We start from the raw sequence: 1,262 nt of genomic DNA, 5'->3' as shown, positions 1-1,262 counted from the left end.
CTCTGAGGAGTCGGGCGGTGTAACCAGAGGCCCCAGCGAGCGGACCGCACGGCGCCCTTGTCTCCCCAGGTAGGAGGCAGCATGTCTTTCCGAGGCGGAGGTCGTGGAGGCTTTAATCGAGGTGGTGGCGGCGGCGGCTTCAATCGTGGCGGCGGCGGCAACAATCACTTCCGAGGTGGCGGCGGCAATTTCCGAGGCGGCGGCGGCGGCCGTGGGGGCTTTGGACGAGGGGGTGGTCGTGGAGGCTTCAACAAATTTCAAGACCAAGGACCTCCGGAACGTGTCGTTTGTATGTCGGTGTAGCTTCCCTGTGGCGGCGGGGGTGGAAGGGAGAGCCAGCGGTGGGGGGAGATAGGGCTGTGTGAGTTCAATGCTCCACGCCGACTTGGCATCGTTGGGAACAGGAAAGCGAAGACTGGCGCGCAGCGTGGAAGTGGAAATTCGCCAGAGGAGCACCTGTAGCTAGGAAACATTGAGCGAGTCCTTCCATGTCTCCCGTCGTATAAATAAGAAAACCGATTCGGTTAAATTTCTGTGCCAGGACCAGGAAGCTAGTGGTAAATGAACAGTAAGAGAAAGCAGAAAACAGGGTTTGTTGTTGGTTTCATGGTTTTGCGTGGGGGAAAAAGCAGGGGGAAGACGAGAACTGAGCAGTTGTGGAGTTAATATCATTACAATCAGTGCCTGTGGGCTGGATGAGGCTTCAGCAGGATGGTTTGAAAAGAGAACAGCTAGAAGGAAGCCCATGCGTGCAGCACTGGGAGCCTGATTTAGGATAGAGGCAACGGGGTCAAGAAAGGATTAGATGGAAGAGCGATGTCAAAGGAAATAAAATAAGTAGGATTGGATTAATTAGAATCCACAGTAATAGAAGGTTCTCTCCGTAGCCTTAGGATAGGGATATCGAGCTGGTTTTGCTGGAATGTGATGAGCATTTCAGTTTACGTGACAGAAATAAAGGCAGTTATTTGAAATTCTACGCTTGAAGCATGCAGAAGTTGGTGGCAGTAGTGGGAAAGAGAGGAAAAGGTTGATTCATGATTAGGGAGAAGGAGGAGAAGCCAGGAGAATGGAGCATTGTTCAATGAAATAATAAAATAAAGCAACTTTCATTCTCCACTTTAATCTTTCAATACTTGATGCTAGATGGAGGTACAGTGAACCCTTGCCACTTCACGCTTCGACTTCCGCGGCTTCACTCTATCGCGGTTTCTGCGTAACAGCGCATGCTCTGTCATTACTGCCACTGATTGGCTCATACT

General features: G+C 51.2%; 1 protein-coding gene across 1 annotated transcript in view; it reads left to right on the top strand.

Moving 5' to 3' along the window:
- Positions 1-11: 11 nt before the first annotated feature.
- Positions 12-1,262, top strand: part of GAR1 (GAR1 ribonucleoprotein) — a 14,015-nt gene continuing 12,764 nt past the window's right edge. The window contains exon 1 of the mRNA XM_045284317.1: positions 12-289. Coding sequence (XP_045140252.1) covers positions 82-289 — 208 coding nt within the window. The 5' untranslated portion in view covers positions 12-81. The remainder of the gene's footprint in view (positions 290-1,262) is intronic.

Source organism: Echinops telfairi, unplaced genomic scaffold (genome assembly GCF_000313985.2).
Source record: "Echinops telfairi isolate 266 unplaced genomic scaffold, ASM31398v2 ScPeMD7_7468;HRSCAF=8506_0, whole genome shotgun sequence".
Classification (NCBI taxonomy): Eukaryota; Metazoa; Chordata; class Mammalia; order Afrosoricida; family Tenrecidae; genus Echinops; species Echinops telfairi.
The sequence above is the reverse complement of the archived record's forward strand: the minus strand, read 5'-3'. Positions and strand labels throughout refer to the sequence as shown.